Here is a 27,736-nt window from a genome sequence, read left to right as displayed (position 1 = left end):
GTTTGTAAGTATTGTAACTAACTCGGTAACTCGTTTGTGTAAAAAAGTTCAAAATCAAAATACACATAAATAATGATAAAATAAGGTTATCAATATTATCACGCAACTAACTGAATTCTACCATACAATATAAAAAATAAATAATAAAATACCAATACCACAGATTTCTAAATAATACATTAGCATGAATTGGAGGGAAAATAGTGTAAATACCGAAATTCCTTCTATGAATTGCAATAGTTTAAGATATTAAACATAATACCTTCGTAGGTATTTGATTTTCTTAATATATATTATGCTTAAATTATAAAAATATAATTTGTTTTTGTAAATATATTATAATAATTATACCAGCCCTGCCGGCCCTCACAAGAACCGCCCCATCGGGAAGTTTCCCGATTTCCCGATAGGCCAATCCGCCCCTGAGCTCATGAGTATATATTTAAGTCATGATCATAAACTTAAACGTATATTAGGCAGTAGGCTACCTCTATTATAAATAATTAAGATATCGAGGCTGCAAAGTTTTGAAATTGCCTGACCACATTTTAAAAACTTTGGTGCCATAATATATGTACCTACACGATAGGTAGTAGACAAAATGCTTCGATTTTAAACTTTGATGGTGGTTTCTAAGAGTAAATTGGATTTAGTTGGTGCTTTGAGATATCAAAATTGAAAATTCTAATTACCTATTTTTCAAAATAATCTGGAAAAACAAAAAAAAAATAAGGAAAAAAATAGAATATTACGCATTACTTGCAGCGTTCGACAAAACTGATTGTTTTTCTTGTAATTCAAAAATGAAAAGCCATTTATAGAAATTTAAAATGTTCACCAAATGTTTATTTATTTTACTTTCAAAATATTTTGACCCTTTTTGAGCAATTTGAGATATTACTATTATAGACATTTTCGATTTATTTCGATTTAATATCGATAAAAAAATGTTTGCTCGGACAAACAATTTGAAAAATTAAAGATAAAAGTTGTTTATAAATCAATTAAAAAATATAGCTTCACAAGTACACAATCCAATAGTATTTTGTTTTTGCAAAACATCTATACATATAATATGATATAATCAGGTCTCATAAGTTCATGCATTTGCACGTTTTTCTTGCAACATAGGATAACATGCTAACTGAGATACAAGTTAGTTTCATAACAATAGTCGTACCTAAGAAAAATATTAAGTTTAATAGTGCATGCTTTTGTATATTTTGGGTGAAAAGGCATATTTGGCATATAGTATATTTTTTAGAGCGATTAGTGGCACAACCACGAGATACACGGGCTAGCTTTTACTAATAATTTATAGCGCCCGGCGCCCGTAATGTAGGTACTAGTGCCAAGGCTTGGTACAACTACAATAAATACACTAGCTGGCCTTTGCTCACTATTCATTCGGAACCTGTAGTATGCCAGTATTGAGTTAACACTTGCTGCCAGTACTATTGGAGTACTGGATACAATTTTGGCCAGTACTGTGCCTGTAAGGGCCAGCCGACTGTTGGTAGCCAGTACAGGCGCATTACAGCGCCCTTTAAGAGAATCGGCGTAAGACATAAATTTCTGATTGGGTAAGTGGTACCTAGTAACTATAGTACGTAAATTATTGCCTTATAGTAAAATAATTTACCTTGAATGACAGTAATATCATACAATATACTTAGTTCTATTATAATATTATAGGCTGACTGATTGTCTTCGCTTAAAATGAAGTTTATGAACTCAACGAGTTTATGTCATTGAATTTAAATTTAACTCATCCATTACAGTGACTTATCTCAGGGCCGGTTATACGATTTTGACCGTGTGGGGGGGGGGGGTGGTGGAGAGGTGAGATCAAGTATTTGCCGACTGGAATATAATTTATGCCGACTGTAAAAATGTCGACCCGTAATTTCTTGAAACAAACTATGTGAAGTACCATTAAAATTATTGCTTTTTCTGTATAATAGGTAAAGCGCGCTAAAAAATTAAAATTTTATAAATATTATACCAAAAAACATTATAAAAAAATTAAAAAAATTTAACTAAAGAATTTTGAACAGTTCTATGCATATAGTCTGTTATACTATACTAATTGTTACTTGTATATCATATAGCTGCTAGCCGTACAGGCACAGGATTGTCTGGGTAATTTAAACTTTGAAAATGGTGTATTATTAAATCAATATATGATTAGGGTTATAGGAAATCTAAAATAAAACGTCGACATCTGCATGTTACACTTATGGAAGAATTTAGGTAAACCACCGACGTGTAAAAATTTATCAGGAACATAATATATTAATATGTGCTCGCCAGTGGTTGTTTTTTAAGTTACTCATTTGGACACATTTGATAATTTATCGTTTTATTTTCAGTAGTACCTACTACGTATATTATTGCGTATAATACGCATAATAATAAATTATCGTGCTACGAAGCTAACCATCACTAACCAAGCAATGGTGCCGTGATAGGAAATGCCAAATGAATGAAATAGGAATGAGGGTTCACAATATAGATCATAGATGCATTGTGTCCTACGTTAACACGACGAATACGACGATTATTTATGAACGATTTCTATTCCGAGTTCTAGGCGTTCTAGGAATCACACCAGGCTCTCCGAAAATCGAATTGCGTCACATGCGATCAATTATACAAGCTGTAATATTCACTTATATTCGTAATAGTCTTGAGAACACAGCGTTAAAGATAATTATGTAACAATAGAAAATAGCATAATAGAAATTGTTGATATGGTTTCAATTTTTTACTCAATTATTTGAGCCTTGGGTATTTTAACAATATAATGAGGTGGCCAGTAAATAATTAGGCTGGTCGGGCCACCTCAGGCAACACCTTAGCTACGTGCCTATTTAGAGAACCCGAAATAGTTATAACTTATAAGACTGTGTTATGACTTTGGGCCTGACAAAAAGCAAAATAAATTATTGATGACAAATCTGATAAATGTTATTTCATAAATAATAATTACTATGATATAACAGTATAACATGCATTTTATAAAAAAACAATATTTTTATTACCTAGTTATAAAATAATTTAAATTGTAACTATTATAAGTCGAAATATACGGTTTGCATTTATGAAGATTTTGTTCTACGAAATATTAAATATTTATTTATTATAATTCGGCGACTACTTTATATCTTATTTTGACTGTTTTTGAAAAAAAAAATTATACATATTTAATTACAAGCGCAAAAAATTGCTTAAAATATTAAAATTAATCAATTAAAGAAACGTTATTAATCGAAATCAAAATCCCCGATTTTGGGTCGAGAAGATCCCTTAACACCGTTTTTGAAAGTCGGAATTTGGACGAGATAACTTGGTGCCGGAGGAGATCCACCGTAGAAACCAGAATAACCAGAGACGGGAGCAGAATAAGCAGATCCGGGATAATCAGCGGGACTAGGAGCAGAACCATATGCAGGAAGAGGATATTTAAGAGCAGTAGCAGGGAAACCCTGCGCTGTCAGATAACCTCCTTGGATGCCTGGTGGACGTGGTTGTGGTTTAGCTTCTCCTTCATAGCTGACCTTGGCGTTGTAACCATTTTCGTCGGCTACATATGTCACTACTTGATTACGACCGTCCGGAAGAAGTACGCTGTACGCTCCAGTCACTCGTTTGCCGTCACTGTTGGCTTCGTGCTTGAAGTCTGTATTGGTGGGTGCATCTTTTACTTGGTAAGCAAAGTTGAACGGCTCAGGCTACATTGAATCAGTCAAAAATATTGTTCAGTCAATATAATTAATAATATGAACTAATAAGTAATAACTATCTAATAACTCTAGTCTATACTACTAATGACAATAGGTAAAGCCTATACACGAATACCGTATAATAGCCATATAACACATATAAGGTGAATCATTAAGCATAAAAAAACACTCATTATTTTAAAATGTATTAATTGTTTTTGAAATTTTTTTTTTACATAGTGAAACTATTTGTAAAACAACGTTTTTATTAAAAATCATATTTTTAATCCTTTTATTTTTTTGAGTTTTTTACTTTTTTGAACGTTAACATAGAGCTTTAATTTCATATTCCAAAGCAGAATATTTTTCGAAGTATTTTGATTCATTAAAATCGAATGTAGAGCGAGTAGCTTATGAGTTATAAGTATTTGATGTTTAGACAAGCTGAGTAGTGGACAAACATTTTGCGGGGTAAACCCATACCACTCCACTCCACCCATCAAAATTTTAAATACTTATAACTCATAAACTTACCCAAAACCCCTAAATTTACCCATATGAGAAGTTCAAAATTAATGAACATATAAAGATTAAAGCGAACATTTTTTTTAAGAATTTTAAATTCAAATTTTGACAAAATCGATCATAATCGCGTAAACATTATCAAATTATTTTGTATTTAAAAATATGTATAATGTTCAATTTTAATTGCTTAGAACTAAAAGTTCAAAACAAGGTTAAAATAGTTATAAATATAAGTTATTCCTATTTAACTATTGCAAATAATAGGTAACAACTAGGCAACTAAAACAGCGGTAAAACGGAAATATTTACACAACACCAGTTTTGAATTAAATTTATCTTCATGTTTTTGTTGTAATTCAAAAATAATTAGGTAACTTAATGAGTTAAAATCTTAATCAAATACTTAAGTACCTACATTTTATATAGACCTGATATTTTAATGTCTAAAATATTTTAAATTTTTTAGTCTGCATTGGTACCTATACATAATTACCTTATTTTAAATACTTATTTATAAGTAATATTAACTCAGGTTAAACAGAAAATAACTACAACTATAACATTAAAATAACTACGACCTGCAGCCACATTTTAAGTGGTTGACGAAATATCACTTCACGTTTGAAACTTAGTGTGCTAAGTACTACGTTGGACTGTTGACACCTATTTTAAGTCGAGGAAAAATAATTAAATTAATTGAAAAAAATTACTTTACTTTACTTTACTATGAACACTATATAAATACCAAACTTCAAAAAGTTAACGACTTATTGGATAAAATTATTAAAACAATATTCACTGTCGAAATATAACAATATAAATAAACTAATTCGATTCGATTAAACATTTACACAGTAAAATTTTTACTAATTGTTTTATCACTTGTGAAATAAAAATAGTAAATGTACTGTATTATCAGAAATGTTTGACTTTTTACACAATACTATTGATTATAAATACTAGAATTTATTTATTAATGGTAAAACTATTAATTAAATTATTAATTGGTTATTGGCTATTTAAGAAGTCATCTTTCTTATATTTGTACAATATATTTTTATACTTAGGATTACGATTAGCCACCAATTTTGGGGGTACACCCATCCCTTAAAATAGGTGTGCAGCTGCTACACCTAATACATGGGTTCGGCGCCACTGCTTGTAATAAATACTAACTGTACAATTAGTGTACATTTTATTATTGCTGCATATTGAAAATTTGAAACTATATTCGAGAAATAAATTATGCCTTTTAAAGAAAGGGGGAAAACCTCGGGGAAAACAGAATTATTATAGATGTACTTAATGTGTTCAATGACTTATGGTAGTTAACAATTTTTAGTAAATTCTATTTAAAAACCATACAACTATACAAGGTGCAATGAATACGATTGAGAAAATTCCTATCTATAATCTGTATATAGTACGAAAATACCTACCTTACGTGACGGCTGATAGCCTGACACCATTGTTTATAGGTAGTTAGCTAATTTACTATTATAATGAAAATATTGACGTGGGTACATAATAATATTTTGTTATGAAATTTATTTGCATTATGCAAAATGACGATTAGCTTGCCAATAGTAACGATTTATTGTGAAAATATATAATTTGTATTAAAATACAATGTGCATATAGGTAAACATATAACTTACTTCTGAATTTCCATCTGATCCACTAGGTCCTCCGACGGAATTTTGGCCTTTATATCCATAATCTCCTGATGATACACTGATACCTGTACCACCGTATCCGGGGATGCTATCGCCAAAATTACTGCCATATTGAGCATAGGCGAATGATGTTAAAATATATACATTCAATAATAGAACGACAACGACCTAAAAAGACGAAATATGGTTATTTGTTATGAAAGCTATGAACTTAGTTTTGAAATTATACAAATGTATACATAATATATATTACATGCAAGATCGTAGTCATTTATAGGCTGGAAGTGAGGGCCCCTTTCCCTCACGGCCTCGCCAGTAGCTAACAATTAATATTATGTTAATGTTCTGATGCTCAACCAATTTTTAAATTATTGACGTAAACATTTAAAAATACATAACATTTTGAAGTATTGTTTATACTATACCAAATAGTACCATCATTACGTACAAGTTACAATATATTTTAATGAATAGGTAGTGAATAAAGCTAATTTCAGACCTGTCACCTGTATTATATATTTGGTATAACACATCAAAATTATTGTGTTAAAAATTCTTTAATTGAGATTTAAATGGGATAAATCGAGGTCATTAACTAACGGGTAACGGTTTGTTTCAATATATTATGAATGGTTGGATATAATTTAAAACAATGTAGGTTGGTAGGTAGGTACTACAAAAACATCGGACATTAGTAGATTTTAAAAAAAGTCAGCGGCACGATTGGTACACCTAGCTTCTATATTAAATTCATAATAACGTTATTTATGTTTAAAAAAAAATAAAATGTTTACATGATCTTAAGGTTTACGTATTAGGCGTAATCTTTACAAAAATAAATCCATTCCGAAATACGTAGAAATTAAACAATTATATAGCTTGAGACTTGCAATGTTCACGGTACCTTCGCACCACCACGTAAGTGTGCACTAAGAAAACAATTTCCAAAATTCGCATTTTAAAGTGGTTGCACAAATATTTTAAGATTCAAGATTCTAGATGAAAGTTTTTAATTTTGACATTTTATGTCTTTGCTTTGGCACATAGAATCGAAAACGTTACGTTACATATTACCATGGCAACCATTTTTTATATATTATTTTGAGATTTTCGTCGGTGTGTAACTCCGTATTACCACGGCAACCAATTATATATTATTTTGAAATTTCATGGTGATATGTAAAACATATTATTCATATAGAGTTGGCAATTTTAATGGGCAACGAAGTGAACGGGATCAGATATTTTTATATGCATAGATAGATTATACCTCTGAGCAGAAGATAGGCTAATTTAAAATGGGAGAGGACCAAAGACCAACCAAAGTATCGATACTTTACTAGTGTCGGTAGTATCGGAATGTCCCTATGTTCAGACTCTTCAGTAGATTACCTAGGTATGTGCTACATATGATAGCAAGGACAGCAAAGACATAAAATGTGGTACTTCATTGCAGACTCGTATGCAATATGTTTATGATTTTTTTTAACACTATTCCACTGAATATTAAAGAACGAATTGAACAAAGTTTAAATCACATATAGAGTTGGCTTTTTTAATGGGCAACGAAGTGCTCAGGGTCAGCTAGTAGGTTATAACTTTAAAAGTTTTAAATTATCATTGTCGTATTAGATACCAGATACGTATACGTATTCAAGTAATGTATATATTGTAGACTAAACACTAAATTACAATGTACAAGTACTTACTGGATAATATTGTACATTGTTAATAAAAAACTTAAATGTTTTTGCATTACAAAAATTGAACACGAATATTATTGAAATACGAAAGTATAACTGTTGTTTTTCGTAAAATTATGATTTTATCGATATTTCAATGAATTATGAAATTGATAATAATTGAACAAAAAAATAAGATCAACATTTAAAATATAATCATGTGAGTTTATCCAAGTTTAAGTTATTAACTATATAAATATTATAATAATGTATATTAAACATTACAAAAATGCATTACGTTTTCATGAGATAGGAAAGTATAACTGTTGTTTTTGGTAAAATTATGATTTTATCGATATCCCAATGAATTTTGAAGTTGATAAATGATAATAATTGAACAATAAAATAAGATATTTTGACAATATTTAAAATATAATCATGCGAGTTTATCCAAGTTTAAATTATTAAGTATATAAATATTATAGTAATGTATATTAAACATGTCTTTATATGGTATTATTTGTGAGAACTTTAATATCTTATACATATTATAAAAAATATTTGTTTTAAATAACAAAAGTACACAATACACACCCAAAACAATATATAAACAAATACGTGGTATGCACTGGCAATGAATTATAAGTTCAATAGAAAAAAATATTTACATCACTTTTTATCAGCTTCTAAGTTATAATCCATAAGAAAGTTAGAAAAATATTATATATTAAAATAATCAAATTCTTATTGTTATAACAACAAGTATAACAACTTTATCATATCATAATCTTATATATAAAATTCTCGTGTCACAGTGTTAGTCCGATACTCTTCCGAAACGGCTTGACCGATTTTTATGAAATTTTTTATGCATATTCAGTAGGTATGAGAATCGGCTAACATATATTTTTCATATCCCTAAGTGATAAGGGTTGTCCAGAAAAAAATAATAGAAGTGCTCAAACAGGGATTTTGATAATTTACGGTAGAAATATTTGTTTATAAATGGTTGCTATTGGTTATATATATAAAAAAAAATAATATTATTATAAAAATAATAATAGTGTATTATATATTGGTTGCTATTGGTTAATCTGGAATGTTTGTTGATTAATATTATTATTTGTATAATATATATGTCTGAGAATCGGCTATTATCTAAGTTTGTATGCTGTGCTATAAGTAATTCCGAAGTTACGGCCTCTTAAGTGCACAATATTAATCACACAGTAGTGTATATGTGGTTATTTTTATTATTTGTTTCCGTGGCACGCGCGTCTATGGCATTAAAAGTTACGTTTTACGACAAATGTTTTTTGATTTCACTTATAAGAGATCTAACTTATACAGATTTTTTTTTCACGTTTCTAACAATATATTTTCGATATAATAAAGAAAAATAAAATTTATTGCTTTCGTAAAACAGTCTAATATTTAAATGTATATGTATATGTATTTGTATTCAATCAAAGATTAAATACATTATCACTATAGTAATAATTAAATTAATCCTATTTATGTTTGTTTTGCACATATTTCAATGCCGAGAAAACGCAAAGGGGCTAACTAATATTTGTGGGTAGATTAGACCACTGGGGAGAAGATAGGCTAATTTAAAGAGGGTTAAATTTGGTTTTTTTTACTCATCGGATTTTAGTACGGTTAGGTTAGGTTTTTGTATTATTTGATTATATTAATTCATCGTAGGTGGGATTAAGTAAAAATGACAAACTTGGTATAACTTTGATATTTTAGAGATAAATCATACACTTACGTACAAACAGCACGGGGTCCGCGATCTACCGCAGGTAGATTGCCTACCTGATAATATACTGCTGTGAATCAGAATTTTTATCCTGGGCAACAGAAAAGTTAAGATAAATCTAGAACATCACACACCGAATATTAAATAAAGCATTGAACAAAGTTTGAGTCATATACAGTTTGTACATTTAACGGGTAACGAAGTGCACGGGATCAGCTAGTAATATTATATATATTAAATGTATAAAGTAGGTTGCAGTAAAACTGCTAAGTGTCTTTATAGTAGATATAGGTAGGTATTTATGAATTGCAATTTGAAAATTGTCATAGGCAATGAGGAATGGTCGCTAGAAAAATTATTATACGTTACTATTATGGACAAATTTAATCCTATAATAGTTTCTATACAAACTAATTTTGAGGATAGGAACCTGTATGCATTCTGTAGAAAATGTATCGTATTAACTATTTTTGGATTCAATAAATAGAAAGTTTTGATCAAACAATTCGCATTATATTTATTACAAATCATTATTCAATAATATTATTTAGTATTATGATTGGATACCTACCAAACTGCTATAGATTTTAATATTTGTTAGTAAACATTTCAAAAGTATACAAGTACTTACTTATAATCATTTGGATTGAAAATTAAAATGATCATTCAATAAATTATAAACTTAGGGACACTTTATAATGTAGCAGATCTAGGTACCTAGAATATTTTTTAATTAATTTAATGTAATAAATAAAATATAACAACGAATGAATAATTGTATGATTAAATTTAATTGTATAGGTACCCGTGTTGTAACTTGTAACAATAGCAACAACCCATATTATTTTGAATATTTAACATGAAATTCCGAGAATAAAATATAAATAACGATTATATAATATGCTAACGAGTAAATAGATACTGTCCATGGATTTGTCATTTAACTAATATATATATTTTAATATATAAAATTATTTAATTAATAGAGATAACATTAATATTCACGTTGTGCTTTGTGCAGTATAAACAGTGTGTGTACCTATAATATAGGCGCTATTGTTTTTCGCTTACCTTTTGTCGGCTCATGGTAGTGTGGTGAATAATATTAAAGTGTGAACAGTATTTTAGTATCTACAGGAGGTAGACGATTGATATTCGCACACTGGAATAGTTATAAACAGCAACGGAGTTGGTATTTTTCCCGTTCGATGGCACTGTCACAAATGATTTACTTTGATTGTGGCGGGGCGTCTTATATAGTAGCCGACTGAGTGCAACTGAAATATTAGCATAAGTTGTAAGATCTAGGTTGTACAAAAAAAAAAAAAAATGACTGAGATGGCACTTGATTAGTTCATCTACACAGGCTATATTAAAATATATATATTGTCATTTATAGGTATAATATTACTAGCTGTTAGCGTTTGCTGATGTTAACTTATACCAAAGTCAATACCGAATTACCGTCGTAGATATCTACTGCAGGTTTGAATTATTTGTGATATTATAATAGCATAGAATCAGCCATTTAGGAACAACAAATTAGACACTATCAGTTATAAAAATTAAATAAAATTTTTAGATTCTGAGCAGAGCAAAATAACAATGCATCGATTTTACAATATGTGGTTTTTTCCTCTCTGTTAGCAACATTGTGGGTAGTAAAAATGCTCTGATTTTCGAGATCAGCATCTTTTCTCGTAGAAAAGTGAATTTAGTTGGTACTTTTGGAAGGTCAAAATTCAATAGTTTTAGAAAGAGTCAAGAAAAACGAAAAATAAGTTAACTATAAGTGTTATTTTTTACGCAAAACCTGCAGTTTTAAAAAAAAAAATAGAATTAATTTTTTTGGTGTACCTAACACAAAAATTAATAACCATAGAACCTTGAAATTTTTACCAAATATTTATATTAGTATTTTCCATAAATGGTAATATTTTCGAAATATTTTGACCCATTTTCAGCTAGTTATATAGTATTATATATAGTTATAGCCTTGAAAAATATTTCGAATTTTGTAAATTTATTTTATATTATTCTCTATTAAAACTTTTTCACTAAGTAAAAAAAGCCTGTACATTTTATGCTAGATTCCTTATAAGTTTTATTAATATAAGTTCAAAAATATAAACATATATAGGCATGATTATTTTTTATTATGAATTTAAAAATCAAAATTTTGACTAAATTCATAAAAATTTCGAAAATGTAGGTACAAACTATTTTTCAGTTAAAAATTTATAAATTTTTCTTTCACATGTGACATTAAAAATTTTGATAGAAAGCCCCAAAAATTTTCCTATCTAAAAAAAAAGTTTACCCGAAAGTAATTTTTAATTTTTTACGAACGTTTGAATTTACAATTTTTACGATGTTGGATTTTTATCGGTTAATTAACGAATTTTCATCTATTTATAGCTATCAGAAAATGTTTCAAATTATTTTTCATTTAGAGATTCATAAAAGTTGTACGTTTCATAGCTAACATTAAAAATTGAATAAAAGGTTCCCAACAAGTTTTACTCCATCAAAAAGAAAAAGTTCACCGAAAAGTTACGCTATTTATAGCAATGAGATATTTTTGACTTTTATTACATTTTTTTAAAATATTAAACTTAATTATTTATACAAGTATGCAAGGATTATGACACAATATCTCCAATCAGAAACTTATATAGTAATTTTTCATTTAAATAGGTATCCAATTTCATATAAATTTGAACTTGAAGTGTCTAGGTAGTGACGGACACAAAAAAACATACTTGTAAAACCAATCTAATATATTATATATATATATACATAATATTTATATATAGTGTATCTTATATTTATATATGAACTTCGTTCATGCTCACATAACTATTAACTCTAATTATACGATGTCAATGAAGATCATAATAGAGATATTATACATATAGATATTATATCACATTATTATTTTTAATATACTTACATCGTCCATAAACATAATATGAACGCTAACATAATAATATAAATGAGTTATAACTTATTTTCGCAAACTATAAAAAGGTACTAATTTGTATTAAAAAAATAAAAATAAATAAATTCAAACAAAAATACCAAAGTTATATTTGCTATCAATTACTGCTTTTTTTCTACTAATTAAAGTTTCCTTGACATTATCATCTAATTATATTGCTTACAAAATTACATATTTTTGACATTTGAAAAATATATAATATCAATAACAATAATTATAGTATCATAAGTCATTAGGTACTGATGATAATATACAGTTTTGGACCATGTACTGTGTTTTAAATATGACATTAGTAATAAAATATACTACCTACTACGTTTTAAGAAGATTTTAAAAAATATATAATAAATGGTCATTTGGGGGCGTCCATGTTTGAGTCGGCGTACAGAAAGTGGGTCACTCACTTGGTCTGTAGAATTTTGCACTCCGAGCCGAATTGATGTGGTTAAAGAAATTGATTGCTAATTTTTTTATGTTCCTACTCAGCTATTGTGGGTAGCTGAGGGTCGTTGTGGAGTGCAAGATTAGGAACAAACCCTGAAGCGTTAGATATTGTTCTCAAGACTTAGGATTGGAATACTTGTATTTTGCAGTGTAGGTGTATTTTAGCTCAATTTCCCTAAACTGCAGGGGTCAGGGATCGCATTATATAAGAGTAATGGTCGTTATATTTACTTATATAGCATGAGAGAAAATTAACTACTAACATGCATAGTCAAATAAGTAATGTACAAATTATTTTTATTAAATTTAAAAAAGTTGCCAACAATTAGCATTTTTGAAAGGAAATCGCGTTTATTACTCCGTATTTACTCCTTCTTTACTACACTTTTTATTTTATTATTCTACAGAATAATATTTAGAATAGGTACCTTTTTTTTAAATTTTACTTATTATAGTAGGTACATTATACTATATATTATAATAATATAGTACATCCCTCATCTAAGCTCTTTATCCATATGCTTATTGCTTAGCAATTATAAGCACGCAATCATGGTCTTGCAGTAGTTATAAATAGGTATATAGCCATATAGGTATATACAGTATGTCCCAGAAGTCCCGTATCACCCTTAGTATCTCCGAGGAAAATCAATATATTTAAATGCAGTTTTCTTTACAGTCATAAGTATGGAAATTCTGATTGAATAGCATAATATTCGATTTGTTTTTTCCAAAAATTCAAAAATTATTAAAAACATTTTTTAGGCAAATAAGTTTTTTAAATTTCCAAGATAGCCATTTTTTTATCGTATTTTTTCACACTTAAAAAAAAAAATTAATTTAATGAAAATTGTTCAAGTTAGAGCTAATAATTATTGTGAATTGCTAAGAATAATAGTTATGTTACCCATGCATACGACATTAGCAAAATATGATTCGCATGTTAATCATTACAATCACGCTGATTTTTTGGCTAAAATGAAAAAAAATAATAAGACCTAACTTGGGGGATTTTCATTAAATTTTAATATTTTTATTTTTTAACTGTTTTAAAAAATATGATCAACAAAATGGCTATCTAGGAAATTTAATAAACTTATTTTCCTAAAAAAAATGTTTGATCATTTTTGAATTTTTGAAAAAAAAAATTTAATTCTATGTTATTTAATCAGAATTTCCATACGTATGACTGTAAAAAAACGGCATTTAAATATATTCATTTTCCACGGAGATACTAAGGGTGATACGGGACTTCTGGGACATACTGTATAATAGATAGGTACTTATATAAATACCACGGTGTGGGGCTATTGAAAAATATAATACCCACATGCATAAAAATATTATAATCAAGATTATCGTATCAACAAGTGTTACCTAGGAGCATCGGTCTTAATAATAATATTACCTATTATGATTATAATATTATCTCACTGCCACAAGTTCCAACGCAAAGAAGAGCAGGCTTAAGAGGTAAGAGATACAATGTAATAGGAATTATATTTTGATTAATTATTTCCACGGGGTGAACAGCAAAATCATTATCCGATCCGGCAAATAGTACGCTCTTGTTATGGTTTTTCACGGTAAATGGTTATCTCTTGGGCTTAACCTAACCTATAACGTCTTAGACTCCCAATAAAAACATCGATAATATAAATATATAATATAATTATAATTTCGAATTTTGACTCTGAATATACAGAGGTCAAAACCCAAGTATGATAACATTTTTATTATTCAAATTAACCACGATAAAATTAATTATCTGACTAATTATTCTTCGTCAAAATAACGTGGATGTTCGTTCCGTATTAAAAATTAAAATTTTTTCGTGCAATTCGTGAATGTCGATAGCCCACATTGAATGTGACCTGAAATTATCTTATTGCAAAACTGAATTTTATTCATACCTAACTTATTACAAATCAGAATTACGTGTAGGTTTGAATGGGAATGCTAAGTCATCAGTATAAACATAAACCCAACGAGTTTTAATTGGATATTTTTTATTTAAATATGCCAATTCCAATATTTTAATTTACATTTTTTAATTTTTTTAATTTATTATATGTTTTTTGTATAATTTTAAAAGATATCAGTATAATTATGAATCAGAGATGTCTTGAATAATAAATTACTGTAGTTGGTAGTTGGTACAGGTACTCATAACCATAACTAGAGGCAACCCACATTTGTTTTATACTTCAATAGAAATATAATGTTTTCAAGGCAAGTTTAATATTTACTAGGATAGCAACATTTAAAATTATTTTAGTACATTTTGAAGATGATTTTTTTAATTAACACATATTAGCAACTATTACTCAGTCAGTGGAATTTATTTGGGGGATATCCATGCGTCATATAACAAATTAGACAACGGTAATCATTATTAAAATAAATGTTATTCCTATAGAAATATATATAGGCATCTTGTGGTTCAAGGATATAAAAGCGGGGAAGTGGATAACGCTCTGCTGTATATTAAATGTTTAGAGAAGTCACTGTAATGGATGTATTAAATTCGAATTCAATGATATAAAATAATTGTATACAAAAAATGATTCCGATCGAAGACTGTCTGTCAGTCTATACTAAGTTTATTTTATGATATTATTGGGATAAAAGTAATTTATTTTACTATTAGCCATTAGTACTACCATATGCATGCGCCGGAATTCGGTATAGGGTATTGGGGTGTGCCATGAAGAAAATGGGAAACTTTCCCTTAAATGGGCCTTAACAAACCTAACTTAAACCACCTACTCTGAAAAAGGTAGACGAAATTTAATGCAAATTATAAATTCATAAAATCTCATATTGGTTAGTATCTACGCGCTACTTGTCTTTCCCAAAAATGTTTTTATATGTTTCAACAAATAGATTATCATCAGATAAACAAGTACATACTTGTACCTATACCTACTACATAGGTACTATAATTTATTATAATTGTATAGAATCTATACTATAGATACCTACCTATGAATAAAAAATTATAAATTATAAAATGACTACACTAGAATGTCAAATATAATCATTATGTCACTCAACAAAAATTCAAATTTTTAATAATAGAAAGTTATATATTTTAGTATTAGACTTAATAAGTAAAAGTATTATCACGATATATCGATCGCTCTTAAACATTGATTGGTGATGAGTTACATCACTATTAGTGATTGTTTTATTTAACTAGTTATACAGATTTGTTCATACCTCATCTTTCTGGATTATAATTGACCATTGTACTATTTATTTTGTAGCTCAAACATTAAACAAAGCCCCAGAATAAATAAAAGTCGTACAAATAGCCATAGGCCACGAGGTGTTTCACACCCTGTGCCAGTGGCGCATTTAGACATTATGTGCCCTGGGCCAACATTTTACTAACGCTCCCCCCCCCCAAAAAAAAAAAGAAATATACATTTAATATTGAAATTGTCTGTATACAGCTCAAAACAAATCAAAATATTTTGAAAATGTTATCAAGTAGGTAGGTATAGGGATTGAATTGATAAAATAAACATATGATATAAATCTCAAGTGTCTACGGTTATTTGTTTTTGAATTACAACATAATAAGAAAATCGCAACATGAGAAATTTAGTGAATGTTCAAGTGAATCCAATGTTGTACTATATGTTGTATATTTGAACTTCAAACACTCATAAAAATTTTATTTAACTGTTTCGTATAGATATTTTTTTTTTTTTTTTGATAACTTTACTAGGAATCTTGTATTATATTTTAAAATATTAGATTTAAAAAAAATTTTTTAGGAATTTCTAACTTAAAATAATTTGCATTTTTTCGTGATTTTTGCGCTTTCTGTCAAAATTCGAATTTTAAATATTTATGAAAAAAAATTGTGACTGGATTTTTAATATTTTTAAAATGTCATTGTAACAATATATTAAGAGACTTGTATTACATTTCTAAGTTTTCTTACCCAACAAATAAAATTTTATTGACATTCGTTGAAAAAAATTGAAAATTGAAAATTGATAATGTCCGTTAACTGTTCAAAACAAGTCAAAATATTTTGATTATTTTATGGTGTATAGCAAATTCTAATACAAATGTTAAGGGAAATTTTCATGTATTTACGGTCATTTGTTTTAGAGTTACGCAAAATCCAAAATCAATTTTGCATTAAATTCCCATTTTCCCTTAATTTTTATGTTTTCCCGGCGCTTTTGAAAACTGTTAAGAATTTTAAAAGTTGACTTCCCGAATGCACCAGTTGGATTCACTTGCCTATCGAACAAGATACTGTTGAAGAAAATCGAAGCAGTTTTACTGCCCCAAACCATGGTGACACCCAAAAAAAAAAAAACACACATCATTGTAAATTCAATACATTCATTACATTAATCGCTCCACTCAGAATCTAAAAACCGTATGAGGTTTACTACTTCACTAGATAATATTCTTACTTCTTAACTTTATAAGAGGTCAATTCACTCTAACATTTTCCCACCTCTAAAATTTGGCGCCCGTGGTATTTTCCCCAGTTGCTCCCGCTTAAATGCGCCCCTGCCCTGTGCGCTCGCCTATGAGTACTAGAGTATATTAAATTAATATTTGATGAAAAATTGCGTTTGAAAATTTCATTGTGTGTACAAAAAATACTATACTTTAACATAGTTTCAAATACTAAAGAATAATATATTTTATAAGTTATAAAAAAATAACTAAAAACGTTATTATTCGTTTAAATATAATATCTATAATTTCGTACAAATTTGAACCTCGAATAATTATAAAAAAAATTGTTATATATTTTTTAGATTTTTTAGTTACAATAAGACTTATTAATTAGAGTCTTTGTTTTAAACTTTCAAATCTTAGTTATAAAAATTGAACATTTTATACATTTATAACTACAAACTAATTTACACATTTTCAAAATTTTGAAGAATTTTGTCGAAATTTGAACATTAAATACTTATAAAAAAAATCGTGCAATGGATATTTACTATGTCTCAACTGCTATTATAACTACTTATGAGAAACATTGTATTATATTTTCAAGTATTTCGACCAAACAATTTGTATTGAGATTTATCGAAAAAAAACTAATACAAAAAATTGAAAATGTCTATAAATAGATTAAAACGAATCAAAATATTTTGAAAATGTTACCATGTACCTATAGAAAATCAACACTGAAACCTTTTTTGTTTTACAATTGATCCTTTCTGGAAAATACCTCTTAAAATCCAACACTCGACTTCTTCACTTCTTCACTTAAAAAAAAATAGCACTTCACACACAACGATCATGAAAAACTTCCGTTTCAAAAACATTGGTATTGATATCAATTATCAATACTCAAAATAAGAAAAATTAAAGTAACATTCCAACTTATAAATAAATTTAAAATAAAAAAATTTATCGCCGTAATTACCCAACTAATTAATGTATAAATATAATTAATACATAATTATAGGCTAATGACCTATATGGTGAAGCCTTTATACTTAATAAAAAAAAAATAATAATAATATTGAGGTCCTACCTGGTATAGAAAGTTGTATACACAATTATTGTATACAATTCGTATGTATTGCTACCATATTATATTATAATATGTGAAGTGTATAATATTATAATAAAATACCTACCTACAAATTTTTATGAATATGAATACAAAATATTATATATCATTGGCCTATAGTGGCGTCGTAATCCGTGTTAACGTTAAGCCATGGCCACATTTTATGTATATCAAAAATTCATAACTATATTAAGCTCATGAGTACATCTAAGTCATGATTATGACTACTTAAACGTCTTAAACGTAAATTAGGCAGTAGAATACCTCTGTAATAAAAATATTAAGATATTGAGCACGCAAAGTTTTGAAATTGCCCGACCATATTTTAAAACCTTTGAGCACAGTATATTCCTACTTTATATGTACACGAAGAGTAGTGGAAAAAATGCTTCGTTGGTGGTTTCTGAGAGAAGATTGGATTTAGTTGGTATTTTTGAGAAATCAAAATTTAAATAAGTATAAATTTAAGTAAAGTACCTATTTTTCTAAATAATCAGGAAAAAAAGAGAATATTTACGGAGTAGTTGCAGTGTTTGTCATACTTGATTGTATTTTATATATTTCCAAAAATGAATAGTTGTATAGAAACTTAAAATTTTCTCCAAATGTTTATTTATTTTATCATTTTCAGTACACAATTAAACTTTGAAAATATTTTGAAGCTTTTGAGCTATTAATATAAACTTGACTTTTTTGATTTTTTTTCTATAAATGTCGATAAAAAAATGTTCGCTCGGTTAAACAATTTGAAAATTTAAAACAAAAATAAGTTGTTCTTGTATTAATTAAAATATACACAATACATAGCTATAGGCACAATATTTTTATAAGCGTTTAAACTTTAAATTCTTTAATTTTTAGGAAAACATCAACAAATATAATGCTTTGATATATTTTATATTAAAAAAACAAATATTTGCAAATTACTTTGAGTTAGAAATTCATTAAAAAATGTCTTTTTATATATATAAGGTATGAAAATGATCACAAGATTTCTCATAAGTTTTTATACTTTTATCAAAAAAAAGTTCCCTGGAAAGCCAAATTAAATTTTTTTTTATGAGCATTTGAAGTTCAATTTTTATGACATTTGTTTTTCACCTTTAAATAACTATTTCTCCATAAACGGTTTTTAATTTTTTATTGAAGGTAATTCAAAAACTAATAACAGTATAGGTACTTACAAATTTGACTCTTTTGAGCTATTTATAGACATTTTAACTTAGTCAAAAAACTTGAAAATGTAATACAATGTTCCTTATAACTTATTCTTATATTATGAACAGCCATTTAAAATTACTAAAGATACACATATTAAATTGTTTTTATAAGCATTCGAAGTTCAAATATCGACAAAATTCGTCAAAACCATGATTATGTGCCTTCAATGTTTATAGCTAATGCCTAACAATTTAAAACACAAGGTTCCTCGTGAGTACTGAAATCAAAAATCTGAAAAATATATACTCAGCACTTTTTTTCTTGTGGACGATTAAAATTCAAATTTGTGCAACCGTATTACACATAATATATTTACCTACATAAGGATTTTGAGGTACATAATAATAAAATCTGTTATCGGTCGGTCAACGTTAACCGACACTTTACCGGACACTGTAAGAACGGCACTACAGGTTTGAAAGTTTAATACGGTACCTAACAAATGAAAATGTTATTCAATCATATTCTGCGATAATGCAAGGACGGATTACCAGGATTACCAGGAATAAATAATAATAACCATATGCGGGTTGCGTGTATAATGTATAGATATAATATATTAACTGTCGACTATCGTTATGTTTTATATAATATACATAATTCAAGTAAAGGTATTTCCAATTTTATTAGGAAATCGACGGACATATATTCAATTAAATGGATACCTAGTATATAATCATTATAATCACCATTAAAAATATTACAATATACCAAAATACAACAATGCACGAGTTATAAATAAAAATGTTGTACAATTTCAAATTTGTTTAATATAATAAAAATTTGGTGTCCCAATATATAAAGTAAGACGAAAAAAGTATTTAAAAACAGTATTTGGATAATTATAGTATTAATAGTAATAGAATAATTTATAGTATTTAAGTAATTCGGATATTGTGCCCAAGTACTTTTTTCAGATGTATTTAGAATACGTATTTGAGTACTTAAAAAGTATTTGAATACTTTTACTAGTACTTTACAAGACTTGGGGCAGACGATGGGCCACTGGCTGGAGCCAAAGCAGGAGAACCAAAGGTAGGAGCAGAAGAAGAATAACCAGGGACAGGAGCAGAAGCAGGAATAGCAGAACCTGGATAACCAGTGGGACGAGGAGCAGAGCCACGTATAGGGACAGGAGGATATTTGGGAGCAGTAGAAGAGAAACCAGGTGCGGACAGATAACCTCCTTGGCTGCCTGGTTGAGCTGGTTGTGGTTTAGCTTCTCCTTCATAGTTGACCTTGGCGTTGTAACCATTTTCGTCGGCAAAATATGTCACTACTTGATTACGACCGTCAGGAAGAAGTACGCTGTACGCTCCAGTCACTCGTTTGCCGTCACTGTTGGCTTCGTGCGTGAAGTATGTATTGGTGGGTGCATCTTTCACTTGGTAAGCAAAGTTGAACGGCTCGGGCTACATTTCGCAGACAAAAATGTTGTTCAGTAAATATAACTAATAATATAAACTAATAAATATCTAAGAACTCTGTATACTAATGACAATAGGTAAAGCATATAACTCTATACCGTATTATATTACCATATAACCTATGTTGTAGGTATTACTGTACTAGTTAAAAGTACTTAGAACTTAAAATTGTATGGTTGTATCTAAATTCAGAACTATAACTTAGAACTGATGGACTTATAATAAAAACTTGGTGTAGAGTACAATGGTTTAATTTACAGTTTACAGCAGTTTTGCATATTAAAAGTGTGTAACTAATTTCAATAAATTATACTTTTTAAGGAAAGGAGGAAACAGAATCCTTATGGGGGAACTTATCATGTTCAATCGTTCAATGACTTATGGTAATCAAAAGTTTTGAGAAAATTCTATTAATTCAAAACTATATAATAATTATACTTAACCTAACCTAACCGAAGTGTAGTTAACTCGATTGAAAATATTCCTATCTATAATTTGTATATAGGTAATCCTAAAATACCTTAGCTGACGGCTGACACTATTGTATTTAGAGGTAGTTAACTAATTAGTAATTTACTATAACAATGACAATATTGATGTGGGTAAATATTAATACAGTGACACGGTGTACTCTCGGTAACTCGAAGTTCACGCGAAAAAGGTAAAATTCAACCTACTAAAAACGTCGAGTTATCGAAATAAAAGTATTATTGTTATTTCAAGGGGAATTTTATTTGTTCAAGATATTTATAATTTCGAGTTACCAAGGTTCGAGTTACTGAGAGTCGACTGTATTTTGTTATGGAATTTATTTGCATTATACAAAATTACGATTAGTAACTATACACTTATACCAATAGTAACGACTTGCTATGAAAATATACTTGGTATTAAAATATAATGTGCATATAAACATAGAACTTACTTCAGAATTTCCATCTGATCCACCAGGTCCTCCGACGGGATATTGGCCTTTGGGTCCATAATATCCTGATGGTACATTGGTACCTGTACTACCTGCAGGATATTGGCCTTTTTGTCCATAATATCCTGATGGTATATTGGTACCTGTACTACCAGGATATTGGCCTTTTTGTCCATAATATCCTGATGGTATATTGGTACCTGTACTACCGTATCCGGGGTTGCTATTGCCAGCAGGTCTACCATATTGGGCACAGACGAATGTTGTTAAAAATACATTCAATAATAGAATGAAAACAGCCTAAAAATACGAAATATAGTTAATGGTTATGAAAGAGCTGAATTTAGTTTTGAAGTTATACAAATGTATAGGTAGGTATACATAATATCATTGAGTAATCAATGAAAATTCAAAATATCTATATGTCATAACACTCGACACTCATATGCATGCGACTTACTAGTGCACCTATACTGTCCTACTGTATCTATTAATTATTATTATTATTATTGATGTGTTGTGGAATTTCCAAAATAAAGTTTGTTAACATTTTAGTTTTAAGTATACTAATGACAATTAGGCAGGTGTACATTAATACATTATATTTTGTGAGTATAGATAATCAAATCTTAAAATTGTATCGTTTTACCTATAATATAATAATCAATATTACTTATTATATGTATTTATATTTTATTCACATCTTTTTAGGTTGATTTTAGGTTAATAATTTAAATAGTATAATACATAGAATCATTTTTAATGGCAATAACAAATTTGATTGAGTTATATCATTTATGCCGATACTAACAAATTATCATAGTAGGTAAAAACATTTTATAATTTTCTTATATATATAGAATATTAACAAAGAAAAAACCTATTTAATTTACGACGTTTATATTTTATTTACAATATTCTTTAGGAAGTATGAAATATCGGGGAAAAAAATAAATGAGCACCTATAAAGAATGAATTATAAAAATGTAATATTATGTGTGGGTACATATTGTGTGTTTACTGTTTTATTGTAGGTACCTATGTGAATTAAAGAAAAATTATAATGATGTATTATAAGGAGTAAGGACAAATGAATGACGAATCGGAGGGCACAATTTGTTTTCATAAAATAGTGAAGATAATAAGATATACTGAATCATATATTATGGTAACGAAAAATAAAAGAAGTTTACTTTATTCTATATTATTAAGATATATATTATTATTATTATAATTCAGGGGTGGAGATTGGAACAAAATTCAGGCCGAAGGATTGAAATTTATCCAAGGCACACACCATTTACCAATTAAATCACCAAAAATGTTTTTCTCGCAACGCTCCAATTATATATTTATATTTACCTATTTTAATAGAATTATATAAATACATTTCATTTTATTTATAATAATATTTATACTTTTAATTTCATAAAACTATAAAAGTATTTCAATCACTGTTTTTCTATTTGGTTTAACTTCTATGGACAATTGTCCATGCCCCCCCTTTGGCCGTATTATTTTTAGCGATTGTCATTTAGGCAGATCGCACATGGACCTAAAAACTAACACGTTTGGGTATAAATAGACACAACGTTTGAAAACATAGAACTAAAGGTATTTTATAATTTTACCTGGTAATTCTTAGAGAACGTTTGAGTAAACATAATACATACTGAAATACTGAATATTACTGAAGTTTTTGAAACCTGTCATGGTAAAAAGTGTATTATAATTGGTAATTTTAAATGTAGTGAATTTAAAATAAACAAATACGAGCGCAAAATTGTTTGTTGTGCCAACTAAACGTAACTGTAACATAACATGAATACATTTAAATAAAAAATAATGAATTTAAACTTGACAATGTTAATATTAGAAAATATTTATGACATCGTGGTCCATGTTATATCGGAAAAAAATAAAATTTTATAATTGATAAGATAGCAGTAATTAAAATCAAATACGATTTTGGAGTTAAGTAGATTTAATATTTTTGTAATGACCCAATGATTTAATATAATATTATATAATACAAAAAATATTTTTAAATTGGTCCCAAACAAAAAAAAAAAATTAGGGAAACGATTATGAGCCAATCTCCCCGTGGTGTCTCCTGGGTAACGCTAATAGACTCTAAAAACTAAAATAGAAAATAATGTGACGGTGAACCTACGGCTTATACCTAAGCGTATTGGTGCTCAAATGTGGTATTATTTTAAAAATATGATGTACCCAAACGTTGCATTAATTTTTGGTGTCTGAAAAAATGTGTACCTAAACATGTTACTTCTGTTCCCAATCATCCTCCCAATTTCAATGTAAAAATATAATTTTGAAAGTGTTTCGGCGTTTATTTATACAAATAATCAGTAGGTACCTATACAACTGTTAAATTGCCATATAGGTGCTCTATTTAATTGGTTTCACATTGACAATATTAATGTTATAATGTTTATTTTTATTTTTTTGCGTTTATTAAGTTATTAGAACGGTTGCCGTTTTTTTTTTGCTTTGCTCCCCCCCCCCCCCATTCCAGAAATCTTATTTCATAGTTTCAAAGTTTTAATACAAAAACATTGTTGACGAATTTACTAATTTTGTGAATAAAATCATATATAAAATTACCGGGCCATAATATGGTCCAGGCAATCTGGAAAATTCCCATTTCCAGACCGGCTACTCCATCCCTGAGTAATATAGACATATAGTATATCTACAACACTACAACTACGAGCATGTGTAAGGTAGTAAGGTGCCTAATAAACATACATTTTCAAAAAAATCATTGAACAATGTTCAACACTCTCATTTTACGTCATAGAAAGTACCGATTAAATTTAGTTGTTTATTGTATTCTTTATATTGTGCCAAATAGTACCATTATAGTACCTACAAATTACAATATAATTTAATAAATAGCTATTAAATATAATATATATATATATATATGAATATTATTTTATTTCACTTTGAAACAGTATTATGCGCACATAAAAATATAAAGTAGACAGTAGTTGATTTAAATTCAAACTACAATGTTCAATATCTATTACTTAAATCAACTGCATAAAAATTTATATCAGCCACAATAATACGCTAACCCAACGCATAAAGTTGAGAAATTATAATAATTCATAATTAGTTGAATTTAGGACGTTATTTTTATCCTTCTTTTTTTGTCCTAAAACAAGTATTTACAAATATTTATACAAATCATAATCGGGAGCATGGTTATGAGGAGGGGATTCTAAACTTCTAACTCATAGTTAAAAAAGTTAAGAAAAAAATAAATACTATTTCACTCCCCCCCCCCCACAAAAAAAATTATTATGTTAGGTAGGTAGATTATAGCGCTAGAATAGTAAAATGTATGATTCTAAGGCTTTGTGTTCGAATCCCGTATGGGAGCCAATTTTTTTATTTTTCTAATTAACAATCATCATTGTACCACTTTGGGATATGCTAGGGCAAAATCTCATTTAAAAACCATTTTAAAGTCACAATTTATAGCAATGTTTTGGGGTTATTTCAACTACAATATGTAAGTTATTCTCACTACGTTATGATATCGTAATATGGCATTATAATGTAATCTTCCCAAAAATCTATTTTTAGTAATTTATTAATTATGTTCAACAGTAGTAAATCAACACTTATCGAGTCTCAAGACAAAATTGTCGTTTAAATGTATTGGACATAAGACATTAATTAGGTAGGTACATTTGGAGTTAGTTAAACAACTATAATGTTTTTTATGTGCAGCATGGATAGTCGGATATTTCCCAGGTAGCAATTTTTTGTTTACAAATATTATAATATTATCATTACAAAATTATACTAGGGCTAATACCTCATATTATACCTATGCGCTATTTTCTATGTTAAAACTTTTTACGTTAACAGCGTCATATTAGATTCTTATGCATTCAAGTATTGAACTTATTATTGTAGGCTTAAGTTACAATATGTAACATAGGTACTGGATATTGTACATTGTGTATAAAATTAAAATGTTTTTGCATTATAAAAATTGTATTCGTTTTCAAGAGATAGGAAAATATAACTATTGTTTAAAGTAAAATTATGATTTTATCACTCTATTAAAAAAATGTATATAAATCGAATAGAAAAATAAGATCAACATTTAAAATATAATACTAAGAGTTTATCCAATTTTATTTTATTTATTATATAAATATATTATAATAATGTTTATTAATAATTACCATTATAATATTATGGTAGGTATTAAAGAATATTTGTCTGCATTTAATATCTTATACACATCATTAATCATTATCAAAATATTCGTTTTAAATATTGAGCGTTATTTTGTTTACATATTTTGTTAATATTGACAAAGAAAATACTTAAACTTTATGCCTAACCGATGTAATAACTTACGCCACGATTATTAATTCATTATTATTAATGAATAATACTTAATATTATAATATTTTTTCTTATAAATATATTTTTTGTGACTAATAATAATATATTAAAATAATTCAAAACTTAAATTAAACTATTACAGTGATACCTTTAAGACTATGTGAATGTATTAAATAAGTACTAAAGTACACACAACTACACAAGTACCTACTGAAGTACTTACATAGCTAATACACAATAATATACATATAAAACAACGTATAAACAAATACGTGGTATGGACTGGTGATGAATTATTTGTTCAATAGAAAAAATATTTATATAATATTTCATCCATAAGATAGTAGGAAGAATATTATAGATTAAAATTATCAAATTCTTATTGATATACTTTATGATATTAAATTAGATTAACTGTAATCGAAATTTGTATAAAATAGGTTGCAGTAAAACTGCTAAGCGTCTTTAATAAACAGATACGTTCTTATGAATTGCAATTTTAAAATTTTCATAGGCAATGGGATATGTTCACTATAAAAGTATTATGCGTTATTATTATGGACAAATTTAATCGTACAATAGTTTCTATAAATATTAATTTAATGGATAATATTGTATGTATTCTGTATTTCTGTGGATAATGACATATACTATTAACTATTTTTGTATTCAATAAATAAAAAGTTTTAAATTAAACAATTATTTATATAATATTATTTAATTATTAAATTATTATTATATTTTAAATAATACAAATTAGGTTGTACCGTTAGGTAGGTACTTCAAGATCATTTGGATTGATTATAATTTAAAAAATAGCATTTCAAATATAAATAAAAATAATACTAATTGAAAATGGAAATGGTCATTCAATAAATTATAAACTTGGGGACATTTTAGATCTAGCAGATCTAGGTACCTACTTACCTACTATAATTGTACTAATGTTCTATCTTGTTTTCAATTAATTTAATGTGAAAAATAAAATATAACAACGAATGAATTGTTTGATTAAATTTGATTGTGAAGTAATAAAAAATAAATAATTAATAATATTTGTAATAACAATAACAATAATTACAACAATACACGCGTTGGCACTTGTAGCAAGGGTTTGCAAATATTATTTTGAGTATTTAACATGAAATTCCGAGAATAGAATATTATGATTAGGTGTGCAAACGAGTAACGATGCATTTAATATAATTATATCCGATGTGTAAGACGCTTTAAAGTGCTTTAATATTTATACTCGCGTTGTGTAGGTAGTATATTGTGTGTAAATAATATTATTATGTTTTTCGCTTACCTTTGATTGGCTCATGGTGGTGCGGTGTATAATATTAAAGTGTGAAACGTATGTGTACAGTCTTTACACGAGGTAAAT

At 27.8% G+C, this 27,736-nt stretch overlaps 2 protein-coding genes across 2 annotated transcripts; both read right to left on the bottom strand.

The window, feature by feature from the left end:
• Positions 1–3,016: 3,016 nt before the first annotated feature.
• Positions 3,017–10,602, bottom strand: cp76 (cuticular protein 76). The gene is given in 3 exon segments (NM_001172258.1): positions 3,017–3,734; positions 5,909–6,094; positions 10,445–10,602. Coding segments are annotated over 3 exon segments (669 nt in total). The 5' UTR covers positions 10,460–10,602; the 3' UTR covers positions 3,017–3,266.
• Positions 10,603–20,338: 9,736 nt separating this feature from the next.
• On the bottom strand, positions 20,339–27,688 carry LOC100159051 (cuticular protein 75). Its single transcript, XM_016803311.2, has 3 exons — positions 27,659–27,688; positions 21,958–22,257; positions 20,339–21,017 (listed from the first exon to the last, which is right to left on the bottom strand). The coding sequence occupies exons 1-3, from the start codon at positions 27,671–27,673 to the stop codon at positions 20,574–20,576; spliced, it is 759 nt and encodes a 252-aa protein (XP_016658800.1). The 5' UTR covers positions 27,674–27,688; the 3' UTR covers positions 20,339–20,573.
• Between the last annotated feature and the right edge of the window lie 48 nt (positions 27,689–27,736).

The sequence above is a fragment of the Acyrthosiphon pisum genome, chromosome X (genome assembly GCF_005508785.2).
Source record: "Acyrthosiphon pisum isolate AL4f chromosome X, pea_aphid_22Mar2018_4r6ur, whole genome shotgun sequence".
Taxonomy (NCBI): domain Eukaryota; kingdom Metazoa; phylum Arthropoda; class Insecta; order Hemiptera; family Aphididae; genus Acyrthosiphon; species Acyrthosiphon pisum.
This window is presented reverse-complemented; position numbering and strand designations above follow the sequence as displayed.

Coding starts and splice junctions, on each gene's coding strand:
- LOC100159051 (XM_016803311.2), bottom strand. Junction 21,018..21,957: donor GATCAGATGGAAATTCTGAA/GTAAGTTCTATG, acceptor TGCGAAATGTAG/CCCGAGCCGTTCAACTTTGC.